Genomic DNA, 27,937 nt, shown 5'->3' with positions numbered 1-27,937 from the left:
GGCGGGGAGTTGAGAGACAGGAACGGGAGTGAAACGGGGATTGGGATAAGGGGGAGAGAGAGAGAAAAGTAGGAGAGCGGAAAGCGGTTTGGAATTAAATCAAAGCTGGTGATGGGACCGGCAACGACAGGCCAGAATTGGAGCTTTGGAAGGTGTGACAGCTCACTTATTTGCTGCCTGTGAATGAAGCCGGTCCACTTTAATTGCAAGCTGTGGTGTAGTTAATGTTATACGTGTGTGTATACAGGGTTTACCCACCTCTTTTTCTGGAGGTTCACAGTAAATACCCTGCTATCGGACAAAATGCAATTGGAGAATATAGGTGTGTTAACCCATTTCCTGCTCTGTAATCCACCGAGCAGGATAAAAACCTCATCAACGACCACAACACCACTGATTGGAAACTTACTTAGTATTGTTTCCATCCAGCTTTGTTGTCATGTTTATCTGGGAGTTTATGACTTAAAAGTTTTTTCAAATGCATATTATTTTGTGATGACTCCCCCCTCTATCTCTAATACTTCCTTCCCCGATGATCATTTATCTCCACTGTCTTTATCCTCCTCTCTCACTTCTATCTCTACTCGTCTCAGGCTCCTTGCGAGAACCTGCGTACACCATCAACGTATCCCGGCAACATGCTACCTCATCACCCGGGCCAGGCCAACTTTGAGGACTTCACTTGCTGAGCAAGACCCAGGTGAAGCATCAAAGTGCGTGTTATGCAACCAAAGCCAACCATACAACAAGAACTATCCAGCGCAGGGGAGGAACTGATACAAAGTCTTAACAGAGGCACTTTTTACATAGAAATGGGAGTAAAAGCGAACAAAATCAAATACGACAAAGAACAGTCACCCGAGGCCAAGTGGAGAAGATATCCCAAATATAAAAATAAAAAAAAATCTGATAATTTTTTCCGGAGAACATTTCATGCAGCACTCTCAAACTCTTCTATCTCTCGTATTTCCTCTGGAATACTGCCGCAAAGGATGCTCACGGAGGAACCTTGCCAACACGGACCTCTCTTTCAAAAGACAAAAAAAATTAAAAATCAAATGTAAAAGAAAAAAATAGACACGGAAACATGTACAGCTATCTCACCGTAGATGGATCATAAAAAGCTTCATGCTTTTCTATAACACAGCAACACACGATGGTTTCACACGTCACCGGCCTGCTCGAGGGGCAAGACTTCATCCTGCTTACTCCACTGTACATGTAGCAACATATGTAACTGTTGCAGCGCTCCATGATACAACAGCCCGACTCTTGTTTAGTTTGTACTAGAATGTATCTGTGTTCACCATGAGTGCAGTCGGGTGTGCAGTGCAGGGAGGTTTTTTTTCTTGTGGTGGCAGTGGTAGCGGTAGAGGTGCATCATCTACCATTTAAAAATGTACTGGTGATTTCAGGTCTCATTATGTAAATGCATGCTTGTGTTTGTCCAGTGCATGTTTTTCATTTCATGTCTGATTTAAAAACAATTTGTTTTTTTTATATATATATATATTATATATTTACCAAGTTTGCCTCAATGATATACAGAAAAAGGAAGATCACGCATCCCATATGTGTGTGTGTGTGTGTGTGTGTGTGTGTGTGTGTGTGTGTGTGTGTGTGTGTGTGTGTGTGTGTGTGTGTGTGTGTGTGTGTGTGTGTGTGTGTGTGTGTGTGTGTGATACAGCATGTTTGTTGACTTACCGATGAATGAAAGCTGCACCTAATTTCTTTTCTCATCCAATCATTTTTTTGTTTTGTTTTTTATTTTATGTTATTTTTTTATATTTGACATGTGCCCGAAGAGTCAGGGAGTTTTCATTCAACTTCATTAAACTCTTATCTCGACTGCAGGATGAAGGTGAGGTGATTTTTTTTTGTTTCTGAAAGAGTCGATCGCTAAAATCCTTGGAGTTTTTTGGGTCTGTTTAAAAAAAAAAAAAAACTCTGTATCTGTGTTCTAGTTGCAAAAGTCTTATCAAAGCACAATACCGCCAGTATGTAGAGGTGATGTAAAAGACAACGTACTATTCTTCTTGATATATTGTCATATTATTAATATCGTGTTGATCAGACTGTTTTTGGGTTGGGTTTTTTTTTTTTTCTTCTTTCGTATAAAACATACTCGATATTGCCTGATAACCCTGTCTCCATCTACCAGGTAATAGGCTGGTCTATTTAGTTATCAAAGCATAAATAAAATCTAAATATCATTTTGGAAAATGTTATTCTTCTGAGGATTTATTCATCACCAGTGTGTTCCCTCTCTGAAGCCTTTTTATTTCTCCTCTGTTTGCTTGAATAGGTAAGCAGGGAAGCAATGTATTTTTCAACTCCAGACACTGTGTATATGTTCATTTTTAACCACAAGTCCCCCTCGGAAAATCAAATTAAGCATCCTGTCCTTCATCGAAGACTATTTTTTCTAATCAACATTTTATCTGGTGTTTCGCTTCTTACAACATGTTATTGGAATTAAATCAGCATTTAGCATTGAGGGCTTCGGGGGCAGGAGTCCGTTATTACACACAATATTACTTATCTAATTCCACCGTTCATTTGTGCTGCAGTTGAACAGCTGCGAGCAACAACATTGGTGATTTTCATGCTCCCTGTTCTTGAAATGTAATCACAGTTTTCTGCTGCAGTATGACAAAAGGATGGATGAGAAATATCCTGCACAGCCAATACCAAGTTTTATCAAGATTGTCAGTCGGCCAGCGGACGGCTTCTCTCGTATTCTACTGTACATCTGGTGCTGCCAGCTGCCACGCTTGTATTAGAAAGGCTGCTCGGTGATGCGTGACTGTGAATAGAGCCTCGTTACATGGCCTGCCTTGAAATCCTGTTTGCTGCTCGGACGGCTGCACATCAGTTCCACCGCTAAGGTTTATTCTAGGACAGAAGTTTACTTCTTTTTTTTTTCACGGTGGAAACCAAACATCAACATTGTTCACTAAATGTGAGTGTGGATTCAATTTTTCATCACTCAGAGGAGAAACCTCTCCGGCTGGTGACCACACATTAATACACGAGTGTTAAAGCTCCCGTCAACCAGCTCCAACATCTGATGAAGACTTTTTTTTCCTGTTTTGAATGTCAGAAACGTGACATGATGGTTTTATTATTTTCTGTTGATGACAAATTCGTCAAGAAAATAAAAGATGATGCTGTTAATTTCCTGTTGCCATTTGTGTCTTTGTCTGAGCGGTGGTCTTTGACTCAGAAAATGACTCAGAATACGGGAGAGAAACCCTGCAGATAAGGCACATTGAAAATCTCTCCCAAAAAAAAAAATGATGAATGATTTCCTGTAGTCTTTGTGGTCTTTAATTCAGTTTCACAGGATGTTAAGCAGCCCCGTCTCTCCTCCTCCTGAGTGAGATAAAATCACTATGTGACATCATTCAGCTCCCCCAGTGTGAAGATCAGCTCCCTCCTTGCTTTCACCTTGTTGGTTGACACGCGGCCAAACTGAGGACAGTATAAAAGAAAGGTAATTCTGGACTGGAATCCATCCCAAACTGACTGCCCTTCTTCAATGGCTGTAACACCCTCAGCTAATCGGCCGCGGGCAGCTGGGTGTGATGTAAAGGCCTTTGTTTTCATGCAGGTGACTTGTAATGTTTGTTATATCTTAGAAACCTGTCATGTGAATGTTTTTTCGCCCTGATCTGCCGGTATAATAGCTCCGTCTGCCGTCACCGAGCACCCACTCGCACTAGATCAGTCTGTCTCAGAGTAAATGTCCTCCTAATCTTTTCTTATCACATCTCCTCATCGACATCAACAAGGAGATTACGCTCTTGTTTCGCAGTTTCTTAATGTGGTTGCACAGGGTTTTGTCATTTCCCAATAAGTAGATTAACACATAAACGCACAATAAAAATCACATTGGCTTAACTTGTTTTGAACGTTATTTTTTTACACGAGTGGTGGGCTTCTTAACTGCAATTTGTACTAATAACTAATATACTAAGGCTACTCTTGTAGATGTTCTATCTCACTTCATACTTTAACTCATTTAAGAGGTCAATATTGTACTTTTTAATCCATTACTTTTATATAACAGCTTTCATTAATGACTTTAGTTGCTACTTTGCTGATTTAGATTATTAATATAACATGTATTTAACAAAGAAATAAGTACTTAATATAGATAAATCTAATGGGGGGCTGCACCGTGGTGTAGTGGGTAGCACTGTCACCTCACAGCAAGAGGGTTCGATTCCCGGGTTGGGTTCGGATTCGGGTTCCTTCTGTGTGGAGTTTGCATGTTCTCCCCGTGTAAGCGTGGGTTCTCTCCGGGTTCTCCGGCTTCCTCCCACAGTCCAAAGACATGCAGGATGGGGATAGGTTCATTGATGACTCCAAATTGCCCGTAGGTGTGAATGTGAGCGTGAATGGTTGTTTGTCTCTATATCTTAGCCCTGATAGACTTTCGTCCTGTCCAGGGGGAACCCTGCCTTCGCCCAATGACAGCTGGGATCGGCTCCAGCCCCCCCGCGACCCTGAATACAGGATAAGCGGTAAATAATAATCTACTGGGCAGCAGTAATAAAGCAGTCATGATTTGCTCCTATCTTTACCAACTGTAATATTTATCCTTATGATTCTCAAATATTCCAAAATGGGCCTTTCTACATTATGATTTATTTTGGTATTTACTTTAAGAACATTTTGGTTGCTTTTTTTGTATTTTATTCAAATTTAATGCAAGTATTTGTACAGTAAAAGTAAAACTTGCATGACTGCCGAAGGCTGCTTTTCTAAAAATAACACTCAAAACAACCCATCAGCTTGATTTTCTACCGACAGGCACTGCGAAAGGTTAACCCATATAGTGACCCAATAATCTGTGATTTCTATCGTTCGTTCGACTATATTGCTTGATCTATATAATGTAGAAATGAATTGCAGCTCCAGCTCGTCACGGGGCTCTCCCTGCAGCCAGAGTGTCAGAGGAGTCACGTTTCTGGTATAAATTTATCCTGTCAGATCTTTCAGTGCAATTAGGATGCTCAGCCGTTTGTCATAGATAAGGCTGCAGCGCGGCTCCTCTGGGCTCCACTTTACATTCTGCTCGTTAAGAGGATTGATAATTACAGCACAGTCAAGGTTCTCCGCACCGAGAAACAGTGTATTATATTTCAGAAGTTAGCCTGAATTGTAATTTCATATGTTTCTTTTTTTTTTTTAAGTATGGACCCTTATTATTTAATAAGGCTGTCAGCCGGCTTGTGGAGGATAAATATAATCACCTGCCATCTCACACACACAGAAAGAAAAATCCTCTCTGGAGATTTGAATCACAATGGAGCAAATCTGATGTTTTTTTGTCCCGTGAATGAATTTTACTACAACTTGCTCCAAAAAACGTCATAATGTATCCTCCTCCTCCTCCTCCTCCTCATTCTCATCCCTCCCACACACAAGCACACTGATCAAACACACCCAGGCTATGCAAACAGATGGGATGCCATGTTTTCTACTGTTGTAACTCCATGCTAATTGGAGGCAAGTGCAATGACATCAAAGTTTGGAAACAAGAAAGCGTTTTGAGGACACTGCACTCTCAACTTGCTATTTACTTGTTCAATTCAAAGCCACTTGAGAGTTTCAACAGCCTTTTTCTCCAGATGAAACACAATGATGACGGCATGCAAAGAAGGTCAACTAAACCCGCTTCAGTTCAGCAACCATCCAGTTTGGAGGTGCTGCAGTTGTGGGATGGGAGCTAGTTTAATAATTCATGAACCCCTGCCGTGTTGAAAGAAAACGTTGTGTCTGTGATTTTTGTAATAAGTGAGAGTGAAAATTGGTGGCAGCACATGTGACTTACAAGGCATTCAAAATAATAAAATAAAAGCTCCAAATGTTCAAAGAATAGTGTTTCTATTATCAGTGGGTTTGGATGTGTGCATGTTTGTTTTGTTTTTTTTGTTATCATACGAGCTACACATTTCTCTTTACACTTCTCTCTGTGTGAGCTACAGATGCTTAAAAAACGTTAATCCTCTTGGTTCTCCTCTGAGAAACCCAGGGTTGTTTGGTTTGGGTTTACTGTACAGAAACAAAGGTTTTTTTTGTAAACAGACTGGTTTACAGAGAGTGAACACATTTGCCACATTTTAAAAAGTCACATTTTAGTCATTTTAGTTGGGTATTAAACAAAATGAGGATAATGTTTAATTTAATTGGATAGATTGGATTTATAGTTTCTTTTTTTAAAGGGTCAACATGATTAACTGCCAGTTATGATGTTTTAATTTTGTGAAGGCTTAATTGAAGGCTAGTGGAAAATATATATATATAATATTTTGGGTGTTTTTAACCAACATTTTGTATTAAATTATTGATCAATGTTCATGATTCTTGGCTTTATAACATGCATCAGAGTATGATATGATAAAGTGCATAGAGCAGAGTAAAAAGATAAGTGACACTGACACTTGACAGGGTATGCATATAAACATAGATATATCAATGCAACAAAAATCATGTAAGGTTTGGTTTTGCTTTGTATTCAGTACATTTTTATATTTCAGAATGTTATTTGCTTGGGTATTTTAAACGGTTTTAACTACTTTATTTGATCATCAATCTGATTTTTTGTTCACATCTTGAGATATTCTACTAATAATCCAGGGCAGTTTTGCGACAGTATCGCACACATTCTGTAGGGGTCGCTGGGGGAGCGACACCACCAGCCACAAACGCTCTGTTCTCGCTCTCGCGGTAGCTCCGTGCCTCCACCGGCGGCGACATTCCGAGAGGAGATGGCGGCCAGAGGGGGGTTTCAGTCGGCACCGACAGGAGGTGGTGGTGGAGCAATGGGACCCGGACCACCGGTACCGGGCGCAGGGCCAGGAATGGGACCCGGAACTCCTACTGGGAGGATGGTACCGTCGTCGGCCGCGCAGAACCACATGTACCGCTCCCCGATGCCTGGGCCTGGGTACCCGGTGAGATATCACTCCATCTTTGCTGCTGACGCGCTAACCAGCCCGCTAGAACAAAGCCTCTTACCGCTGCTTTGTCACTGGCGGCTAACGTTAACCAACGTCTACAATGCGGGCCACGGCTTACTGTAGCCCGCAGCCCCGCCGAAAAGTTCCTACCAGTCAGAAACGTTTTAACTGCCCGCTTTGAGTGACTATCCGAGTTTGTTTGTTTGAATTTGCTAACCCTCCCGCCCGCTAACGTTAAGGTTAGCTATTTAGTCATGGTAGCCAATTAGCTTAGCCTGCTAACGTTAGCTAGCTGTTAACTGTGCTTCTCTCAGTTTGCTTGCTAAACTATTGTTTGAATGGCTTTTAGAAGTGTATGAGCTGTGTCGTGAAGAAAGCCTTGCATGTAAAACGTCGTACTTAAAAAAGTGCAAGCTTTCGTCGAATTTAAAAGTTTAGCGTTACAATTCAGTAACGTTTACTTAGAATGGCTTGTTCACTTTTGAATGAATTGACTGAACCACAAACCCAAGAACTGCAGGTTCTCACGTGTAACACAGTAAAGGCTCAAACCAGGACCAGACCGCATCCTGTGTGTTAAGTCTGTTTGTTTTTTGTTTGTTGCATGCCAGCCACCCTGCAGAGGTAACACCAGCGCCTGCTTTTGTTAAGATCGGTGTCAGCTAGCTAGTAAAGCTATGACACAACAGAATAACTAACTAAAACAGGCATTCAGTGTTCATTTATTCGACTCAAAGGCGTTAAATTGTACTATGCCATAATAGTTCGAGTTCCTATACGATGATAATGATGCAAACAAGTAAAGTTTTAATTTAAGCATTTAGTCTGCTGATTTGTTTTTATTGATTTGGCCTATAAAATGTTGGAAAACATGACAAATGTTGATCACAATTATCCTAAATTGATGGACATGGAGGCTTATTCTTAACACCAAAGCCACAAAAGACCCGCACTGCAAATTAGTGTAAATTAACAAGGAAGAGTATAAAATGAGCGGGGTGATGACACATTTGTCATTTCTAATTTGCTTAAGACGGATAGACATTTCCCCAAATAGACAGACATTTCTAGTTGTTAAAACACCGATATTGTTTGTTTGTTTTTTTCTTGAACTCTGTAACAGAAGTCCCGGGTTCAATTCCCGGTTCAGGTTCCTTCTTTGTGGAGGTTGCATGTTCTACCGTGTCAGCAGCAGTTCTCTCCGGGCTTCCTCCCACAGTCCAAAGACATGCAGGATGGGGATAGGTTAATTGATGACTCCAAATTGCCCATAGGTGTGTCCACCGAGCTTCAAAAAATAGGTTTGATGAAGAAGCATAGATAATTTAATTAGTTAATTAAACTCAATGTGTGGTGGCTACGTAGGACCGTTTCCGACTCCTGATCAACTATGTCCAAGAACTCCAGTAAAAACCCCAGAAGCTTCGAATGGGGGGGAAAAATAGCAATACAGTCCCTGGTAATTTTGTAGATTTGACAGTAGCCACTAGCAGATTATAAACATTTTTTTAATGTTCCAATCTGTGACTTTTCTTTTTACAACAAGTACAAGTTCAGTACTTATTGTATTGGATCCCTTTATTGTGTATTATATATCCACAGCGGTTGAAGTGTTCGCTGCCTAGCTACTGGCAACTTGAATCGAGTTTAGTGAAAGGATGTTACATCTTCTTCTTTTTATCTCCTGTGTCCTTGACTGCTTCCACTCACACAAGCAGTCTTTTACAATATAGTCAAAGAGTCTTCCTACTCTTCCTACTGCAGAACTCCAGTTGTTCTCCGGTAAACCAAGGTTGTACTGATGTGTAGTATAAAGAGCACTAAATAATCGGCATGCAGTCTCTATCTGCCCACACCGCACTGTGTGGAAAAGGCAGAGCACATTCATCTAGCTTGCATTGTGGACGCGTCAATGTCACCCTTCCACCCTCAGCCATATACTGAGGAGAGAGTGTGTTTTTTGCCTTCATCGCGCTCATTCGTGGACTGCCGGACAGAAAGCTGCAATCAGTGATTTGTCACTTTTCTGAGTTTATCAGCTGCACCCATGCAGTCAAATACACGGAGTCGCCTGTTTGAGGTCTTAGCACTTGGTCTGGTGAGTTGGACGTGGAGTTTGTTCTGTGTTCACTTGTTTGAAGGAGCCAGCATGCTAGTTGTTGCTACCACCACCAACATGTGTATTTGATTTTTTTTTTTTTTTTTTTTTTTTTTAAACGGGGTCTGTATTTTGCAATAGATGCTCATTATAAGCTGTGCTATATGTTCATCTTGTACTAGTTTTGATAAGTTTAGAATGAATAGGTTTTTATTAATGAAATTATACTGGACAGCACTGTTTGAACAGTGTGTATCTGTTGTTGTGTCATCTATGTTATAGTACCAATGTTATGTATGAATGATGAATAACCCTTTATTTCATGGCCACAGTTCCCATCACTGCGGCAATTCAACTGTGAGTTTTGGCACGTTGATGTCACTGAAGTAGGATTACGTATTACTTATGAATAGTTAACCCTAGGGTATTTTACATCTGTGACTAATGTGTATATCTGTTTTGATTTTCACACCCTTCGAGTCCCGCTTTTTGAACAACTAGTTCAGTGCCCGTTTGGGGGGATGGGGGGTAATTTGGCCATTCAGCGCAGGCAGATTGCTGCAGCATTGTTGAGAACAATTCCTCACTTGTTGACTCCGGGGAAGTGAAGACGAGACGTTATATCAGCATACAGCAGAAAAAGCCAAGCGGTGGCCTGTAAAAGCAGGCTGTGGGCGATATGCTGGACTCACTATGCACAACCCTGTTATCCTGCCCCCGCTGCTGTAGAGTGCTCTTCACTTATTTATTGAAAATGTATTTACATGTCCTAATTGAACCAATTTCAATATTGCACATGGGTCTTGTTTGGCGCGACGATGGGGTTGTTGAGAAATCATATGCATTTTTAGGAACTAAAACAACAACAACAATAATTTTCTATGGCAAATCTGCTGATGGGTTTTCTTTATTCACCTATAAAAAGGAAACCATGAAAAATGTCCAAATCACAATTTGCAATGTCCACGGTACTATCTTCAGATATATATTTTTTGCCAGTCTAAAGCCCAAATAAAATCCATTTACAGTATTATAATGCTAAAAGTGCTAACTAAAAGCAACACATTCTCACCTCAATGCAGATGGTCTTATATCTCTATATTCCAGACTCAAAGGCTGTGAAGCCACTTGTGAAATGGAAAACCAATGCCAGGAAAATCTTTTATGTCTTCATGAGGTGGAAGTCATATTCCTAATATTTCCTTTGCAGAGACCGGGCATGCCTCCATCCAACCGCATGACCCCACAGGGACCAGCCATGGGCCCCCCAGGATACGGCAACAGCCCAGTGTCTCGCCCTGTGATGCCTGGTGGGATGGACCCGTCTCGCAAGAGACCTGCCCCCCAACAGATCCAGCAGGTTCAGCAGCAGAACCGCAACCAGCAGTAAGTTGCCCCCAGGAGTGTTTTAGATCAGGAAATAAATTATTGTGATTATGCTCATTCGGGGATTGATTCATACTCAAAATGATCTTGTTTTAATCATTTGTTTTTACAGCACAAAGAAGAAGAAGATGGCTGATAAAATTCTACCTCAGAGGGTGAGTATTAATCAAACAGCAGTCCCTGGGAATCCATTAATGCTGGCTAAGAGTGCACATCTATAATCACTTGATTTCTTATTTCTCCACAATAGATAACAAATGAAACTACATACTTTTTTCAGCTCCTATCTGATAACTGAGTTTGGATGTTAAATATAAATCTCTCCCAAAGCCATTTATTTGAAGTTAAGGTTACGAAGGCTTTACATACAAACAGATATGGTAGTGTAAATCGCAATGGCAACTTGAAACCTTAAAAACCTAAGCCAATCAAATGCAAAGCAATTACCAACTACTTTAGATTTCTATACATGAATAATATGAGAATTTCAAAGAGGAATGCAATGGCAAATTGGTAACTCCTTCATAAGGATTTTGGATTTGAAAGGGAATATTTTTAAATAAAAGTGAAAGAATGGTGTCGAGAAATGAATAGTTACACAATCAAAAAACCCTATCAAATAAGTTAAAAACAACAATGTCCATGAATGTGCAGAAGTAAGTGGTTATGTCTACATTTCGTCATATATAACTTTTTAAGTTAAAATGCTACCATGTTTGAGAGGCCACTTTATGAACATTGGATTGGTGACATGAAAAGTGTTTTCCTCTGAAAGAGTTCTGTTGCACTTGTTGGATGTTGCATCAATGGTCACAAGAGACTTTTCTTTTCTCGTGTCCCAGATCAGGGAACTGGTCCCAGAGTCTCAGGCTTACATGGATCTTCTGGCCTTTGAGAGGAAGCTGGATCAGACCATTATGCGCAAGAGGCTGGACATCCAGGAGGCTCTCAAGAGGCCAATTAAGGTATGGTTCAAATAATATGTTGGCATCGCTCCAGTTCAGACCTGGAAATTAATTTAAAAGCCATTCAGAAACCCAAGGGCCTCCGTCCATCTGGATAACTGGACATTTAGAAGCAATATATTTCAGTAAAGGCTTGTAAAACTGTCTACAGCAATATGACTTCACTCTTGTTGTTGTTGGGTTTTTTTGGTTTGTTTGTTTTGCTGTTGAACCAGGATTTAATTCATATGAATATTTGAAGTTGAAGGTTGATTATTTTGCAGACAGTTTTTTGTGGTAGTGGATAAGAAGGATTAATATATAAGGTGAATCGCATGCCAGCAGATACTCCTATATAAGCTGAACGTCCTCTCTGCGTCCACCTTCTCTTGCAGACCTGTATATTGATCTTATCTTAAATTAAGCTGCACACTCACAGTGGAGCCATCTTATCTTGGTAAAGTTGACTTTATGGAATGAAACAGAATTTGACTCGCGGGATTTTAAGGCACAGTTGTGTTGCGAAATGTTTGTGCTTTAGCTGATTATCGGTGTAGATATCGGGTCAGTGCGAGTGAAAGATAGCACTTCATTTTAAAGTTTATTTTCTTTGATTTGTTTCGCAGCAAAAGAGAAAGCTTCGGATCTTCATATCCAACACCTTTAACCCCGCAAAGCCAGATGCTGAGGATGGAGAAGGCACGGTTGCATCATGGGAGCTACGTGTTGAGGGCCGTCTGCTGGAAGATGTAAGCTTCATGGTTGAAATATATTGTTTTATATGGAGGATTTCTGTGTGCACAGTATCCGTCTTTACACTTAAAGTTTTAATAGTTTACAGACTTTGTACGTATATTGTTATATCATATTTCCACAATTTCATAACATTTGGTTTGCAGACAGCTGTGTCCAAGTATGAAGCCACCAAACAGAAGCGGAAGTTCTCCTCTTTCTTCAAGTCTCTGGTGATTGAGTTGGACAAGGACCTGTATGGACCAGATAATCACCTTGTGGAAGTAGGAATTCATTTTATGCTTCTGAATATCTACATGCAGAAGTTTACCCAGATTTCCATTCTAGAGTTATATCATATGGATTTTTTGTGAAAAGAGTTTTTACCGTTTGTTCTGTCATTCATTGCTTTTAATATCTCATTATCAAAATGTAATTTTAGTGGCACAGGACTGCCACCACCCAGGAGACCGATGGTTTCCAAGTGAAGAGGCCCGGTGATGTTGGCGTTCGCTGTACCGTCCTGCTCATGCTCGATTACCAGGTAAATATATGCTTATCCCAACTCTGACAGAAAGCCCTGTGGTTTAATAATGTTGCCTTCAAGTGCTCTTCAAACATTTTGTTTACACACTGAAAAGGTAAATAAGTGATATTTAGCGTTTAATTTGGTCAATTTCTAGTTTGTCGGGTCCTTTTGTACAAGCTTAAACGGGTAAGATTTTTAGTATGACACGTTCTGTGTCATTCTAAAATTTGTTGTTGGTATGAAACTTTCTGGTGAATTTTCAAGTGACCTACAAGGGGATTAACATATTGTTTGTTTATAATCACTAGTGTATGACAGGCCATGCTCATGTTGTGTTCTGTTTATGAGAAGGATCAGGTGTTTTTGAGGTGACAAGACTTGGCAGATTTAGTCTCGATAGAAGGAAAACTTCGCCAACAAAAGAGCTTAGCCTGGGTGTAGCGTGGTGCCGCTTCTCTGTTTCTCATTTAATGTTTATTGGCGTGTTGAGGAACCAGCAATACTAGTATAATTTGGTTTACTGTCCCAATCCAGTTTGTGGCTTCATATCAATACGATCTCTCTGTGTCCCAAACAGCCCCCTCAGTTCAAGCTGGACCCCCGGTTGGCTCGTATGCTGGGCATCCACACCCAGACCAGACCCGTCATCATTCAGGCCCTGTGGCAGTATGTCAAGACCCACAAGCTCCAAGACCCTCATGAGCGCGAGTTCATCAACTGTGACAAATACCTGCAGCAGGTGAGCTTTCAGTCCATTTGGCACCTTAAAGTATACATTCAACTTTAATGATTATTTTTCTTACTTTATTATAAGCCATTATAGGCCTCTCTGTTTTGCCGAACCTGATGAATACAAACTGTGGATAGTGTATGAAGCTGGAATGATCGACAGTCTTGTAGCTGTTCGCTTTCTTCGTGCTCTTGATGTTGTACAGTCTGTCTCTCTACCCGTCCTCCAGTCCTTGTATGGAGACTTTTCTTTCTCAGTCACTGACTGGTTTCCCCAGTGCATATCTTTCATCTGTGCCAAGATAAATTGAATAGTGTGGAAAGTTAACAGTAAATTCCTATAAAGTATGAAATACATTTTTCTGCTAAGCGTATAGTTTTTTTTTTTTGTAAATAAAATAATGTTTTGAAATGAGGTTAAGAGAGAATAGAGCTGTTAATTTAAGCTCGGTTTTTTTACTCTTGTATTCACGCCATTGGTAAAAACGGTTACAGATTCTAAAGGCAGAACGACCAGCACACCCTAGCACAAAAACCCAGGTCAGTGAATTATTGCAAATGTTTGGTAGTGTTGTTTTGTGGAGAGGAAGAGAACCCAATGCTGGGACTGAATTACAATATAATGTATTTCTTGTTTTTTCTCCCCCTGATGGTCTGAATATGTCACATAATTTGTCGCTGGTAGCAGACTGAGGAAAAAATGGGGTGGTGTTTTCATTTTTGCAGATCTTTGAGACTCAGCGAATGAAGTTCTCTGAGATCCCGCAGCGCTTGCATGCACTCCTGATGCCCCCAGAGCCAATCATCATCAACCATGTGATCAGGTAACTTCAGCACAGTGATGCGTGAAGCCTCCCCTGTGACAAAAGCTACATGTGATTCCTCTGTCTCCTGCTGGTTCATTTCATGTCCTGCTGCCAATGTGACGTATCCACGTCCTCCTTGAGCTAAATGTTCTGTCTTCTTTTGTAGCGTGGACCCTAATGACCAAAAGAAGACGGCTTGCTATGATATTGATGTGGAGGTGGATGACACGCTGAAGACCCAGATGAACTCCTTCCTGCTCTCCACAGCCAGTCAGCAGGAGATAGCAGGACTGGACAACAAGGTAGATGAAAGGGAGTTGTTTTTCCTGCTGTATTTCTGGGCCTTTTTTTGTGTGGCTTTGATCTATTAAATTACTAAATCCCTGCTGACTGTAGAACAACCTACCCTCCAACAAATGTCACACAAAGACGGGAAGTATATTTGTTTTGGTGAAGTCATTTAAAATAGCACTTAATTCTTTGTGACAACTTCCATCTGCCGTAGCGGTGAAAAGGTCATCTGAAGCACACTCATTCTAAATGCAACGTGAATAGGCTTTTTTATATATTTTTATTGGATCTCTATTCCATTAAGCCACCCGCTAGTTTATTTTGCCCTATTTTGTGAGCCCGCTGGGGGCAATTTAACCCATATCCTCCTTTCCAGGTTGTTGCCTGTGAATTGCTGCCTTCTTAAAGAGTTTTGAGGTCAGTCAGGTCTTCATGACCTCCTGCTAGCAGCCATTACCTTGGCTGGGATGGCTGTAATCACATGGATAAGACATGGAGCCATTCCCCTAAAAGACGTCCTCTTGTGTAGTCTTTGGTTCTGAGACACGTCAACATTGTACATAGAGGGAGCTTGATATCAGCCTGCGGGTCTGATATTAGATATGGATTGTCGTCTTCTTTTTATATATATTTTCTTCTGAAACAAAAAATAATAATCAAGTACCATCGTTGAAAACTGGGAACTTAATTGATACTTCATGAATTAATTTAAATTGATGAGCATTCTCTTTATTCTGTTTAATTTTTCTCAGATCCATGAAACCATTGAGACCATTAACCAGCTGAAGACCCAGAGAGAGTTCATGTTGAGTTTTGCCAGAGATCCTCAGGGCTTTATCAACGATTGGCTGCAGTCCCAGTGCAGAGACCTCAAGGTAAGCGTGTCCGTCACGACTGAATCCTCTAGGAAGTTAAAGCACGTTTATCACTGGTCTAATATCTCTGCAGATACCATGTAGCCTCTGCTTGAAAACAAGAAAAATCTACCACACAATTATACCTCAGCACTAACCGTAAATGTACGGTGCATCCCTAAATGTTTTGTTTTGTATGCTTTAAAAAAAAAAAAATTGGTTAAAATTTCAGGGGTACATATTAAGTTAAGTCAGTCATTCAGAAGAGAAAGCGTATTGCCATTTGACATCCGGTTCCAGCAGTTGTTCAGAGATAAATGCATCATGGAATAAGGCTGGATCGTTTTGGGAAAGTTAAAAAAAAAAAAAAAGCCTTGACATTCATGTCGGATATCAAATGTCAAGAAGAAGAACATCAGAACAATAATTATTAAGTACCCTCTGGTATTTCAAAGCTTGGTTAATTTCCAAGTGCAGTAAATCCTTGAGGTCAGGTTTGAGGTTAATAATCTCTACGTCTGCCGTGGGTTGCATAAGAATGTGGATGTTGTGCTCTCATGGCGGCAAGTCAAAATGGAGCGTGAAACATCTCATAACATGTCTTACTTGATGCACGCTTGCCTCTCGTCTCCCCACTGAGTCGATTGACTGCTGTCCAGCTGTTGCCCACCTGCAGTGTTTGTTCCGCTGAACTTATGTGAAATTGAACGAATTCATTTCAAAGCTCGCTGGCTCCTTTCACAGCACAAGTCAACCTTATACATAAAAAAAAAAAAAAATCTTGTGACGATATGTTTGTCTTGGTTGCTGTCAGTGTTTGATAAACGTGAAAATGTGTCTGTCTGTGTTTACAGACCATGACGGATGTGGTAGGAAACCCAGAAGAAGAGCGGAGAGCAGAGTTTTACTACCAGCCATGGGCTCAGGAGGCGGTCTGTCGCTACTTCTACTCCAAGGTAATCCAACTTACTCCGTAATCCTCTTCCTTAATTATATCAACAACTATTAGATGAATGGCAAGGATGAATTTGTGTTTAGTGCGAATCACAACTTTGACCAGCCACTACTTTTACTACTGATGAATCTGCAGATTTTTAGTAACAGTTAATTGTCAGAAAATATCAAATATATGGTCATTGGAATTTCTTTTGCATGTACATGGAAAACATGAGCAACAAGTTTACTACGTTCCATGAGGTCTGATGGATAAAACAAATAAACTCAAATTCTTACACCTAAACAGAAAAATACAACCATGCACCTTTTTTCCTCTTTCAGTGAACTAAGACGGGCTTAAATTCGAAAACGCAATTAAAATAACACTCGTCAAACACATTTTGTTAGTCTGTCCACATTTTCAGAAACTCTGGTTCGGGTGAAATAAATCCTGAATTCACAGAGTAAGAGTAAGAGCCGAGCAAAATGTTGCCCGGCTCTTCAAGCCGAGCAGCTTCCCACTAGGAAGCGGCGCTCATTCCTTCCTGCGGATGCTGAACATTAAATTGGCAAATTACAATGACCAATGCTGCTCTTGGTTGTCTTTTCCAGTTTATCCTCGGGGCACACCTCTGTGAGGAGCAAAAACTTCATGCGTAATAAGACTCACGGGGCTCGCTCTCTCGGGTTGTCGTCGTTGACAACACGGAACAGCCTACGCTGCCATTCATTCCAGCAGAATGATTTAGTTTCTGTTGGCATCAGAGGGCAATTTGAGCAAAGGCAACTTTAGTAAGAGTTTGCGCTCGGTAGCTCGGGTTCTTCAGGGTTCTCCCCGGCAATGTTCTCCCTGTTGCAACTGCTGCCGTGGTACCTCCCTTTGGTTGAATGTCGCCGTCAGCCAAAACAAAGGCGTCGCACAGCTACCAAACTGAGAAAGTTCTTCCTTGTCTCCAGTGACATCAATGTCACCTGACTGGATACATGAACATGCCTCAGAGAAACACGGCATCAGCAAGAAATTGGAGCCAGAGAATGAATTACATAAAATGACAATCATTTATTATCAAAATAGTTGCAGATTATTTTCCGTTAACCAATGCCAGTGCTGTTCAGCAAATGTTGGCACGCTAACGCACTACACTGAGATAGGGAACACTCACCATCTTCTTGACTGATATTGGCATGGCTGTTTTTATCAAGGTCATTGTTGATCTTTTATCACAGCATTGTCTTCCAGGGATTAAATGTTTTCTTCGTGTCTTTTCAGGTCCAGCAGAGACGACAGGAGCTGGAGACGGCGCTTGGCATCAGGAACACCTAAAGCAATGCATCCTGGGAGGTGTGCTGTGCGGTCGGAGACGACTAATGCACCAGCGTGTTGTGTGATGTTCAAACTGAATTCCTCCCAAGAGTTTTTTAGACAAACTCAAGAGGGACGGATACTAGATGTTTCGCCGTTATACAGGATGGCCCCTTTTCTTTTTTTGGTTTATCTTGCAGCTCGACTTCTTTTGCAGTTTTGTTGCTACTTCCACTTTTTTTATATAATTGTTTTTTTCCCCCACCTAAAGCCAGAGCTACAATTTATTTTTGCTTGCATGTCTCAGCCTTACCTGGAAGCATTCCTCTCATTTGGACACATTATGCCCAAACAAAAGTACAAGATTGTACACAAATGAAATCCTGAGGGCAACTTTTAATGTATTTTGTCCGTGAATCTAAAAATACCTTTGAATCCGCTGGAATGTGTTGATTCAGCCTTGGCTCTTTGTTCCCCTCTGTGGAAAAGTACATTTACATTTTACACTTTCAGCCCGACCCCTCAGATGGTTGCCCATTCAGTTAGATATTGATTGTGTTTGTAATCAGTCAGGCTTCTTTGTTGACTGTTCATGCGTCACTTTGTCTTAAGCTCTCGTTGGTTTGATTGGACAGTCTGTGCCGCAGTGTGGTGTACGAGAGACGTTTAAAAGCTCAATCTTGGCATCATCTTTTGTTACGGGTGCCATTTAGTATGAAGTTCTCCTATTTTTCTTTTTTTGTTATTATTAATGATTCTTGTTTTGAAAAAAATGTATTATATCAGTACTTGTCTTGTTAGCTAGTACAGATTATCAAGGAAGTAGCTAGTATGAGTACCTCTAGTCTATATAGTTTTGTAAATACTGAGCAGAAAAAAAACTGAAGATGGATGTGAAGTAAAATTGTATCTCTTATCCTGGCAGATGTTTTTCTTAACTCTTTGTCTACGCTCAGATAGTTGAACCAGTATTTATATTATTAATCAGCCCTCGCTGTCAAAGCTCAGTGATTTAGCTCTCCTCAACATAAAGATGTCAGATTTGACAAATCACTGCTCCGCGTGATGAAATGTTCACAACTTTCGTGTCACCCGCAAGCTGGGAAAAGTTAAATATTCTGCTTTTAGTTTGTGTGTATTTTTGATAATGTGCAGAGAAGCCATAAACACTTAAACAGGGTTTAACGGGTCGCGTCTTTGAACGCCGGCCACAGACCGTGAACCCTGTCGAGCGGTTGTTGTTTCCCTGTTGAAGGTGAAGATGAGCGTCCTGGCTGAAACTTTAGCGTGTGTGCATTTAATTAATGAATTCCAAGAATACACTAATGTGGGTTTGGGCCGCAACATGATTTGAAGCGAGCGGTGGGAACCTCTGGAGTGTAAATGGAAACACTGGGGGTACTGTAGTAGTATTTGAATCAGCAGAGTTTTTCATGGACCAAACCTATTTTTCTGTATGTTCTTATGTTATAATAAAGGATATGTAAAATGTACCCTTCTTTGCCAGTGATTCTTTTTTGTTTACCTCTAAATAATTAAAATTGCTTTAATATTCCTGTATAGATTACAATTGGGATGGAATTGTAATTTATACAGGATTTATCTGGCAAATAGATTCTAAATTCAGCATTTTGGTCATTTATTTAAATGCCCATAAAAACTTCAGATTTGATGTGAAGTGTTAAATACATGAGATCAAGAAAGATAATTCCAAATCCTAATTAAAAGTATTCATTAGCGAAATGTGCTTGGAGTACTTTTTCTGCAGGAACATGTCCCCTGTGACTGATTATATCAGATTTTCTTAGATTATTAATACACCAGTGCATAAACAGCATTTACAGGTCAAGCTTTAGTTTATCTATACGGTTGAGCAGTTTAGTCCAGTGTTGATGATTTATTGGGTCGGAACGACCCAATTACGTTATGCAATTACAGATCTGTGTGTTAAAGGCTTTTCTGTGATCTTTTGTGAAATATTGGATACTATAACCTTTCAGTGTTGTGGAAAATAAAACCATCTGAAATGTTTAGAGAAGAAATCACTTTTGATGTAAGTGCTCAACGACATCTGAAAAATATGTCACAACATCACAACCACTGGTTTAATCTTAAAAATGTGTATTATACTTACAGCTTTATATGTTCTTTTATATAAAGTATTTGTCTGAAAAGTATCAACAGCTGCCAGACAAATTTAATCAAAATTCACGGTTAAGTGCAGTACATAAACGGTACATTTCCATCACTGCAGCTGTGCATTAGTATTTGATATTTGAGTTTAAAAAAAACATTATCTGTCAATCAGTTAATTAAGTTATTATCATTTCAGCTTTAGTTTATTAGAGGGACCAATATTTCCATGTATTTTCTATGATAAAAATATGTGACCTTACTAATTAACTTAGGTTTTTAGGAGACAATAACAATGTTGTAATTTATCCAAGGAGATGAAGCCAATTTTCAATTCAGCTAATCTCTGATGGATTCAAATCACTTTTAGTGGTAGGAGGAAATGAAGTTCAGTGGTCTCGCGGCGATTTGATTTGATATTGTATATATTTCTGTTATATATGAAAGTACCATAATCAACTTTATGAAATGTATTTTTTATCTAACTTGCTTGAATTTAGCTATTTAGCTGCTTTCTCTCTGTGTGTGTTTTATTTAACATGTTGCAGTTAAAGCAAGAGCAATGTCAACATTTGAAGATCAAATTTTGAAGATTAAATAAATACTAAGTTTGTATAGATACAAAACTGGACAATAAAGTTTTACATTTATTTATTTTTTAAACACCAATCTAGCCTGACTATAAATGTGATATATATGTGATATAATAATAATTAAATAAAATTCTATATATATATATATATATATATATATATATATATAAACTAAAAAGATTACTTCCTCAGTCACTCAAGTTTGTAAACTAGGTGTATAAGCTGTATATTGATAAATGACTTTGAGACATTTGTATTGTGAACTTGCTCTGTGTGAGTTAAAGAGAGAGAGAGAGAGAGAGAGAGAGAGAGAGAGAGAGAGAGATCCCTGAGAGAGCAGACCAACCAGCAGCAGAGGGAGGGCCTGAGTCTCAACTGTGTGTCCAGTATAAATACACTTTGTCCTGCTTGTGTGTGTCTCTGCACCGGCAGCAGCTCCGTCTGGAAGGTCAAACACACATGATGGCAGCTCCGAAGAAAGTCTGTGTGATCGGCTCTGGTAATTGGTGAGTGGAAGGTTGAAAGGTGTCTGGAATATCTTAAATGCACTTTTGGGACGTTCTTCAGTTCTGTGTTTAAATAGAGACGTCTGTCAGAGGTGCAGTTTACACTCACCGTATCAGTATTTGTAGTCTCTGGATAAGATTTCACACTGTGTGTGTGTGTGTGTGTGTGTGTGTGTGTGTGTGTGTGTGTGTGTGTGTGTGTGAATGGTGTCTAAAAGTTGGCTAACTTGGAAGAAAGAAGGAAAGTTTAATCTTTTATGTGTACAGCAGATAAAGAATCCATACAGTTAGGAGGTCTTTTGGCTTTGCGGGGTTGGGGTCATGTGACACCGACTGTCTGACGACCTTTGATGCTTCAACCCCCCCCCAAAAAAAACGTATCAAAGAAGCGACTCCCGCCTTTCCTTTTGTTATTCGGCAGTTGGTTTGTGCTGAATCGGCCCTCATGTGGTGTTGACATCCTTCAGCCTGCGAGACATTTGGCTCAGTCTGTGGACAAACTAGTATTGGGATACTAATAAACTAAAGATACTTGAAGTATTAAAAACACAATGTACTAGTGAGAAGACTTAGTATCAGCAGCATTAAGTATTAGAAGTAAAAAAAAAACACTCAGGATGTACTGTGGTGGCACTTGGTAGCCATTTAAACTAAGTTTATAACAATTCATCCTGTTTGAGAAACTGTTCATATGATGTGTATGTTTGAAAAAAGTAACTATAATTAAAGTGCCTACAGGGGAGTTCAAATGAAGTACAAGTATCTAAGAACTGCAGTGTACTTGACGGAGATCCATCGTCAAAGCATGAATGGTTAATTGGAGTCATCTGAGAAATGGCTCAAGTCATGTGACACGTCATTTTGACACTATTACCTAAAGTTAAGTATTTTATTCAACAACTACCTATAAGAATCTAGCCATGAAATATGTAAAATCAACTTACCAACCAACCAGCTGCTGTCTCCGTGCCAACAGGGTGACCCATATGTGTTTCTCGTGTCCTTAGGGGCTCTGCCATTGCCAAGATTGTGGGTGCCAACGCAGCCAAATATGACCGGTTCGTCACCACAGTTAACATGTGGGTGTTTGAGGAGACGGTGGACGGCCGCAAACTCACAGAAATCATCAACACGGACCACGAAAACGTGAAATATCTGCCTGGACACAAGCTGCCCCCCAATGTGGTGAGCATGAGGATGCCCCCCCCGGTGACTCCGGTGAATCCGGTGACTGTTTTGGTGTTGACATGTGACGTCACCCCGTTTCCTCTCCCCTCATCAGTTGGCCGTTCCGGACTTGGCCGAGTCCGTGAAAGGAGCCGACATCCTGATCTTTGTGGTCCCTCACCAGTTCATTATGAGGGTGTGTGGCACCATCAAAGACCACATCAAGAAGGATGCTGTCGGAATGTCTCTCATCAAGGTAAACATTTCTCTTATAATCATATCTTTATATATTTTCTACTCATGTAGTACCATAATCATGGGGATTTCACATGTGAGGGGTAATGATGCCGGTTTTGTGGTGTGCTCCAGGGTGTGGATGCGGGTCCACAGGGTCTGAAGCTGATCTCCGAGGTCATTCGAGGGGAGCTGGGCATCAATGTGACGGTCCTGATGGGAGCAAACATCGCCAACGAGGTCGCCGACGAGAAGTTCTGCGAAACGACCATCGGTACGGAGGACAGTTTTTGCCCAAACTAGATGCTCACAGCAATTTGAGTGAAGCTCTTGCTGTAGTTAAGGAGGACTGGATGACTTTTGATATATCATTAACATACAGTATGATCGTCAAAATAATTAGAAATCTTGCATAATGGCCTGTTCCATTGATGTTTAAAACATCTTAAGCCATTTTGGTGTATTTGGAATGCTATCCTTCGTATATAACGTACACATCGTCCAAAGTCAGCTTCATTTTTCAAGGTTTTGACAGAAGAATCAATGTTAAACCTTTCGTAAGTTTTGCACTGTTGAAATTGATGACATGTTTTTGTTTTTGCGGTTGTTTTTGGACACAGGGTGCAAAGACAAGACTTGCGGGCCCATGCTGAAGGAGCTGATGCAGACCACCAACTTCCGTGTGACCGTGGTGGAGGAATCTGACGTGGTGGAGATCTGCGGGGCGCTCAAGGTCGGCTTTTCTTTTCAATAACAACGCTTTTACTCCTTCATTTTCACCACCATCTCGACTCCAGCAGAAATGTCGTGTTTGAGCTCTTCAGAATTCATAAAAGATGCAGTGGTGAAGAAAAATTCAGATCTTTTGAACGGTTCAACTTAAAAATCTTTTAGGTACACTTTCAAATATCATGTTAAAGAGATGCGTCTGCTTGTCTTGAAGGTGCAGTGTTGGTCCAAAATGCTTATCTTGCACATGGTACAAGCTAATCACTAATTAGCTCTTTGTTTTTTTTATTAATGATGTGGGAGTTTATTGATATGGAGATAATAATTGGATACACCAAAAGTGGTAAAGAAAAATCTACCGGAATTGGCTAGCTCGTCAAAAGACAATGCTGTATTTCTTCATCTAAACACTGACATTTAGATGAGAAAGCATCAGTACGAACATCGAACATGAGAAATAGCATCATCGTCTCCTCCTCCTCGTCGTTGCAGAACATCGTGGCGGTGGGAGCAGGTTTCTGTGACGGTCTGGGATTCGGCGACAACACCAAGGCGGCGGTGATCCGTCTCGGCCTGATGGAGATGATCGCCTTCGCCAAGGTCTTCTGCACCAACTGCAAAGTGTCCCCCGCCACCTTCCTGGAAAGCTGTGGCGTCGCTGACCTCATCACGACCTGCTACGGCGGACGCAACCGCAAGATCGGGGAGGCCTTCGCCAAGACAGGCAAAGTACGAGGAACAGATTTGTGTTTCTCCCTTCTTGTGAAAACCATGGAAGTTTAACTATAAACACTAAATGACACCAACTGTCTCTCTGTTTCAGACCATCGAGCAGTTAGAGAACGAACTGCTGAACGGTCAGAAGCTTCAAGGTCCGGCGACTGCGTTCGAGGTCCACCAAATCCTGAAACAGAAAAACATGGTGGCAAAGTAAGTCTGTCATTCCTGCCATTCCTGATGCGTGTCAGTTTTTCCTTTGATCGTGTCAAACTTCCTTTGATCATCTCCGTCATTCTTTCGCCTTTCCAGGTTTCCTCTGTTCACAGCGGTCCACCAGATCTGCTTCGACGGCCACAAAGTCACAGAATTCATCAAGTGCTTGCAGGACCACCCGGAGCACATGTGAACGGTTACAGACTGATGAATGTTGGTGGGTGTTGGGAAAAGGACTTACACCAGAATGTATAACTCAAACTTATTATAGGGGGGAATATTGGGTGACTAATCCTGACTACTTTCATGTTTAAATCTCTTTAGAAACATACATATCGCGGAACTGTCACATTAAATCTACCAAGTCTTAAAGAAGCTTTTAAGAATTTGAATTACACTGCCTTATGCGATTCTCAATCTGCAGACCTGAATGCTAAAGTGCCTTAACGTCCTTTTGCAGTGACGTGTTTCTTTTACGATATTAAAACACTAAACACACAACCGTCACCACTCCCATTGCATTCTTTGGTTTTTCTTTTTTTTTTCTTCGTCTGGATTCATGAGGATTTATTTTGGAAATAAATTATGGAACTCTTGGACTTTGTGCCTGTGAATCTTTTCCTTTTAACTTGCTGCCGTCTGCCTGCAGGATACACACTCAGCAGCCCTCGCTGTAATCTGACCTGAGCTCAGTCACTGGGCTTGCCACTCTAAACTCTTCACCTTTACCATTTTCTGGAGTGCCTACTTCAACCTTTCTTTAAGTGCATGACCTGACTCGGTCCTCATGAGCGGTTGATCTGTCCCTAGAATTATGATAAATGCCTTCATAATCCAGCAATCTTTCCTTGTTTTTTCAAACACTTAATTAACACTTTTTTTTTGCATTGTGTATTCAGATACATCTCTGATGATGCAATCTCTGTTAAAGTGCAAGAACTAACGAGTGTTTGTTTACGACCATTAGTCCGTCGCCGTACGTCAGTGAGTGCATCCCATATAAAAGTTCCAGTTAAAGGCACAATAAAATACAGCGGGTCGAGGGTGGTTTGCCAGTATTCAAATCTTTAAATTACTACTGCAAAAAATTCCTCTCCATTTCTTATCAGCTTTGTTGCTCAGTAATGTTGTAGCTAGATTTGCTACTTGTATAAAGTTGCTGAATCCCCTTTGCATAGTTATTGAGTCAACCGGCCTGTGAGATTTCTAATAATAACACACTCCGAAGGGGCAAACGTCCATCTATAATTAGATGGCGGACACGCCGTTGCAGCTGCCTCATCCCTGCTTCACAACACAGACAGAGGGATGCCACCTTTTTTTTTTTTTTAAACACTATACCATTGTGGTGCCATCGAGAAGCATGTTTCACCCACTTTGAGCTCTGTTTTAAAGTTTGTTTTAAATAAACGGATATAAATACATAGAATGCCTTTCAGTGTGTAGCGTAGAAGCCTCTCCCTAAGTAGAATAAAAGGTTGGGCGCCAGACAGCAGAATAGTAAGTTCAGACTGTCACTTTTATATTATGATTTTTATGTTAAACGATTACTTCCTAAGGGAGAGAAACCCAGCAGCTCACTTCCCTGCTACATACGTCACATCATCTAATCAGCAAAACTCAAACACATCAAACTCAAGGAGGTTAAGGATGGTAAAGTAAAGATTCCTATTGTCTCTCAGACAGCCATCAACATCATCATCATCATCAAACAGTTTAACGAATTACGCAAATTAATCAGATCAAGCAGGATAAATAAGGAGGTAAAACAGTCAATTCACAGAACTTAAATTAAACGTAAATATGCCGACTGTTTCCTTAAATAAAGTCTCTGCTTAACTGAAGTCCAAGAGGGTGTATGTATGAGTGTAGGGGTGTATGTGGGGAGGGACAGGGGTTTGTATGTGAGTCTTCAGGGGGCCAGTCCGTTCCGGGGAAGGCGAGGGAGTGTGGGAGTGAATGCAGTTCAGTTCAGTTCATAGGAGGGTGCATGTAGGTGTGTGGGGGAGGGAGGGGGAAAAGAGAATCCAGTTCCGGGCAGGTAGGAGGTGGGGTATGTGTGGGTCAGGTAGGGGAGGGAGAGGGAGAGAGAGAGCAGGAGTAATTCTCAGGTCAGACAGGGAGAAGCCAGGAGAGTTTGGGGTAAAGGGGACTTATCTGCTGATACAGGGGTACACGGTTGTCCTCCGACCCGGAGAGAAAGCCACGCCTGAGTCCGAGCAGTGACAAATCCGCCTGCTCCAGGGATTCAGTTCCTTTTCCCGAGTCCTGGGTCCACATACAGATTCCTCAGCTTTCCTCAGTTAAAGTCTTTTTTTCACTTTTACTTTAAACTCTTTTCCTCCTTTCCTTATGTTCTCACTTCTTGTGTTCAGACCTCCTTCCTCCTTTCAGGCTCTCCTTTGTTTGATTTTCCCGCCTCTCAGACTCTCACAGGTGGTCTGATTTCTAACCTCCCTTCCTCCTCCTTACCAGTGATGTCATCGCCTGCTTCCTTTCACCCTCCTCCTTGCTACAAGTGAGGTGCAAATGTGTGTCTGTGCCCTCACAGAAATAAAATACCCTATACTCGTATAGGTCAAGATGTTAGGCCCACCTGGTTTATTCAACAACCAGTTATTTTGCTTATTGAAGCCGTAACTATAACAAGTAGATTAATTGACAATAACGTCTCTTCTGGGATGGCAAAAGCCTTGAAGACGTTCAAATCAGGCTGTAAGAAATGTCAAATAAAAGCTCACATTTTTGGATAACATGTTTATGTGTCATCAAAGTAACTTTTTGTGTCATCAAAATACCATTTCAAGCCCTCGCAGCCTCTCCAACCATTTACCAGGTGACGTCAGTTAAGACCCTGAGGGTTCAGGGTTTAGACTTAAGGGGGGCATTGAGATTGGGCCGTATTTCAGTGTGTAGTTGCAATACACCCATTGGCCACTTGGGTTCGCCATCGCATCAATCGCAAACCCATCTCTTCTTCTCCCGTTGGTTTTTAATCTTAACTTTTTACACGACACATTAAGAGATAACCTACCACACTGATTGCGGAGCGGAAGCTGTAAAATCATCAAATATGTATTCAAATGTAATTGCTTCAATATGTAAATACCCAACAACAGAGTGGCTCTAACAGGAAGACAGTAGGCAGGGAAGGATGCCATAGATGCACGGCACCCATCCCTCTAGTGAGGAAGGAGGGACTCGCCTTACTTCCTCAATTCCGCTCCTCATCTCTGGACTGCAGCCAAGGTATGTCAAGCTCGCCGGTGACACGCATACCATACAGGAAGCTTGGCTGTTTTCCTTTCAAGATAAAATAAAGTCCACCCGTAGGATAAAAGAAGAAGCAGAACCGGTTTTGTGAGGGGTTTTTTAATTATCTTTTGGCACAAGTCCAAAAGTAATCTGGCGCATATGATACTTAACTTGCAATTCATAACTGGCAGGTATTTTCGGTCTCTCAGTTAGTAATTACAACGCCGCAACGCATCAGACGTCAGACGTATTTTATTTACGTTCATTACACGTCAAGCTGAATGTACAGCCCCTGGCAAAAATTATGGATTCACCAGTCTAGGAGGATGTTCATTCAGTTGTTTAATTTTGTAGAAAAAAAAAAACAGATCACAGACATGACACAAAACTAAAGTCATTTCAAATGGCAACTTTCTGGCTTTAAGAAACACTAAAAGAAATCGAGAAAAAAAAACAGTTACTTTTTTAGACCAAGCAGAGGGAAACAATTATGGAATCACTCAATTCCGAGGAAAAAATTATGGAATCACCCTGTACATTTTCTTTCCCAAAACTAACACCTGCATCAGATTAGATCTGCTCATTAATCTGCAGTTAAGAAGGAGTGATCACACCTTGGAGAGTGGTTGCACCAAGTAGATTGACATGAATCATGGCTCCAACACGAGAGGATTATCAAACTCCTTAAAGAGGGTAAATCATCACGCAATGTTGCCAATCAAAGACAGTTGGAGTCAGATTGATGAAGAGTACTGTTTGTCACTCATTAAGTCCATGCCTCAGAGACTGCAAGCTGTTATAAAAGCCA

At 40.8% G+C, this 27,937-nt stretch overlaps 3 protein-coding genes across 4 annotated transcripts in view; all 3 read left to right on the top strand.

The window, feature by feature from the left end:
- Positions 1-3,161, top strand: part of asic1b (acid-sensing (proton-gated) ion channel 1b) — a 148,801-nt gene extending 145,640 nt beyond the window's left edge. Inside the window, exon 10 of one of the 2 annotated variants that reach the window (XM_084037111.1) lies at positions 594-3,161. In XM_084037111.1, the coding sequence (XP_083893237.1) occupies positions 594-689 (96 nt within the window). In that variant the 3' untranslated portion in view covers positions 690-3,161. The remainder of the gene's footprint in view (positions 1-593) is intronic. The other variant, XM_084037112.1, reaches the window with a different exon arrangement.
- Positions 3,162-6,733: 3,572 nt separating this feature from the next.
- On the top strand, positions 6,734-19,072 carry smarcd1 (SWI/SNF related BAF chromatin remodeling complex subunit D1). Its single transcript, XM_084037132.1, has 13 exons — positions 6,734-6,965; positions 10,280-10,455; positions 10,568-10,610; positions 11,298-11,420; positions 12,026-12,148; positions 12,299-12,415; positions 12,574-12,675; positions 13,238-13,399; positions 14,116-14,213; positions 14,362-14,497; positions 15,239-15,361; positions 16,195-16,296; positions 17,547-19,072. Exons 1-13 carry the CDS (start codon positions 6,780-6,782, stop codon positions 17,598-17,600), a joined length of 1,545 nt encoding a protein of 514 aa, XP_083893258.1. The 5' UTR covers positions 6,734-6,779; the 3' UTR covers positions 17,601-19,072.
- Positions 19,073-20,693: 1,621 nt separating this feature from the next.
- Positions 20,694-24,470, top strand: LOC311021796 (glycerol-3-phosphate dehydrogenase [NAD(+)], cytoplasmic-like). The gene is made up of 8 exons (XM_084022617.1): positions 20,694-20,811; positions 21,819-21,996; positions 22,094-22,234; positions 22,348-22,486; positions 22,833-22,945; positions 23,434-23,670; positions 23,765-23,871; positions 23,971-24,470. The coding sequence occupies exons 1-8, from the start codon at positions 20,765-20,767 to the stop codon at positions 24,065-24,067; spliced, it is 1,059 nt and encodes a 352-aa protein (XP_083878743.1). The 5' UTR covers positions 20,694-20,764; the 3' UTR covers positions 24,068-24,470.
- Positions 24,471-27,937: the final 3,467 nt, after the last annotated feature.

Source organism: Eutrigla gurnardus, assembly GCF_963514095.1.
Source record: "Eutrigla gurnardus genome assembly, chromosome: 2".
NCBI lineage: Eukaryota > Metazoa > Chordata > Actinopteri > Perciformes > Triglidae > Eutrigla > Eutrigla gurnardus.
Note: the sequence above shows the minus strand (reverse complement) of the source record. Positions and strands in the feature narration are given on the sequence as shown.